This window comes from Penaeus monodon, chromosome 15 (assembly GCF_015228065.2).
Source record: "Penaeus monodon isolate SGIC_2016 chromosome 15, NSTDA_Pmon_1, whole genome shotgun sequence".
Lineage (NCBI taxonomy): Eukaryota > Metazoa > Arthropoda > Malacostraca > Decapoda > Penaeidae > Penaeus > Penaeus monodon.
This window is the reverse complement of record NC_051400.1, coordinates 29281540-29282821: the sequence shown is the minus strand read 5'-3', so window position 1 is coordinate 29282821 and position 1282 is coordinate 29281540. Positions and strand designations below refer to the sequence as shown.

The 1282-nt window shown below is 34.7% G+C and overlaps 1 protein-coding gene across 2 annotated transcripts in view; it reads right to left on the bottom strand.

Annotated features, from left to right (window-relative positions):
• Positions 1-1282, bottom strand: part of LOC119581923 (rhodanese domain-containing protein CG4456-like) — a 5532-nt gene that overhangs the window by 3903 nt on the left and 347 nt on the right. The window contains exon 1 of one of the 2 annotated variants that reach the window (XM_037930095.1): positions 407-548. The exons of the other annotated variant lie outside the window; for it this stretch is intronic. Coding sequence (XP_037786023.1) covers positions 407-413 — 7 coding nt within the window. The 5' untranslated portion in view covers positions 414-548. Of the gene's footprint in view, positions 1-406; positions 549-1282 lie in introns of those variants that run through there. 2 annotated transcript variants of the gene reach the window in all.

The window sequence follows — 1282 nt, the reverse complement described above, 5'->3', positions numbered from 1 at the left end:
GCGCGCGCGCGCAATACTAATATGTCTACATCATCAACGAATTAATCAAATTACGCAAGATGTAATACCATGTCAGAAAATAAGCAACCTTAATACCTTTTGTCACTGATATAACGTTTTTACATTAAAAAAGCTCTTAAAAGTGGAAGATGTTAATTGTCCACCTCACCCGTTTGTTTACGCACATAAGTATATGAATGTCAAATGATCACAAGAATTGATTGTATACAGATGTAAAGTGCATGCGGAAAATTGGCTGTTTTTGTAAGGCAAGACACTGGGATAACACACGAGTTATGCCAAAATCGACCGGATTTTTCGTTATATGATCTAATGTCGTATGGTTATAATTGCACGGATATATTTCTCTTACAATACTAGCTAACAATATACCGTTCCTACGTACCTGCCATTATGAAAAAGACCCAAGTCAGACAGAGATCTTTCTGAGTAGCTATGGTTAAGGACGTTCGTGTAGTGACAGCCTTTTTAAACGTCGCTATGCTTTGCCTGACGCAGTTGTTGCCAGATATTGTATTTTGAGGGGTAACTATGATAAAAAAGGCAAATTCTCGCATATATGTTGTTATTTATATGATGTTGGTTATATCATAATAATTAAAAGTCTTTAATATTTAAGAATGGATGGATTGCAATGGCCAATTATGGTTAAATTGTGGAATAGGAAATAGATATTTGGCAAGTTATACGACCTTTACCTGTATATTTATTGGCTGCGCTGCTGCTCTGCGCACATCGCCAAGTTACATATAAAATCATAGAAGACTGAAGACTGCATTGATGAATATTTAAATAACATAAGAAAAAAAAAACACGTGAGCCGCATATTTCACTTCAGATTTTTAAACATATCGGCTACAAAGGAATACAATTCTTATTTTGTTTTTATTTAGACCCCATGTGAACTATCGTCTGATATCATTCATTAAACTGCTCACTTTCAATACACATCTCATAAATAATATTGATCTGACAAATGTGGAACACGAAAATAATATAACAAAGGTAATTAAGCATGTGTTACTAACTGTGTAATTAAATTATTACTGCGACTTCTTAAATTCCACGACTGAAGGAATTACAGTCGCGAGGATTCAGTCGCTATAATTTATATTTCGCTGCTTCTACAAGTATTTCGACAGTTGCTGGAGGTTTTGTGATGAAAAGCCGATATATATTTTTTTTTTCACAGCCTCGGGAACTGGAAACCCTTTATAACGCGGGAAAAGTCTAGTTTTTCAAACTGGGGTTTAGGAAGGAT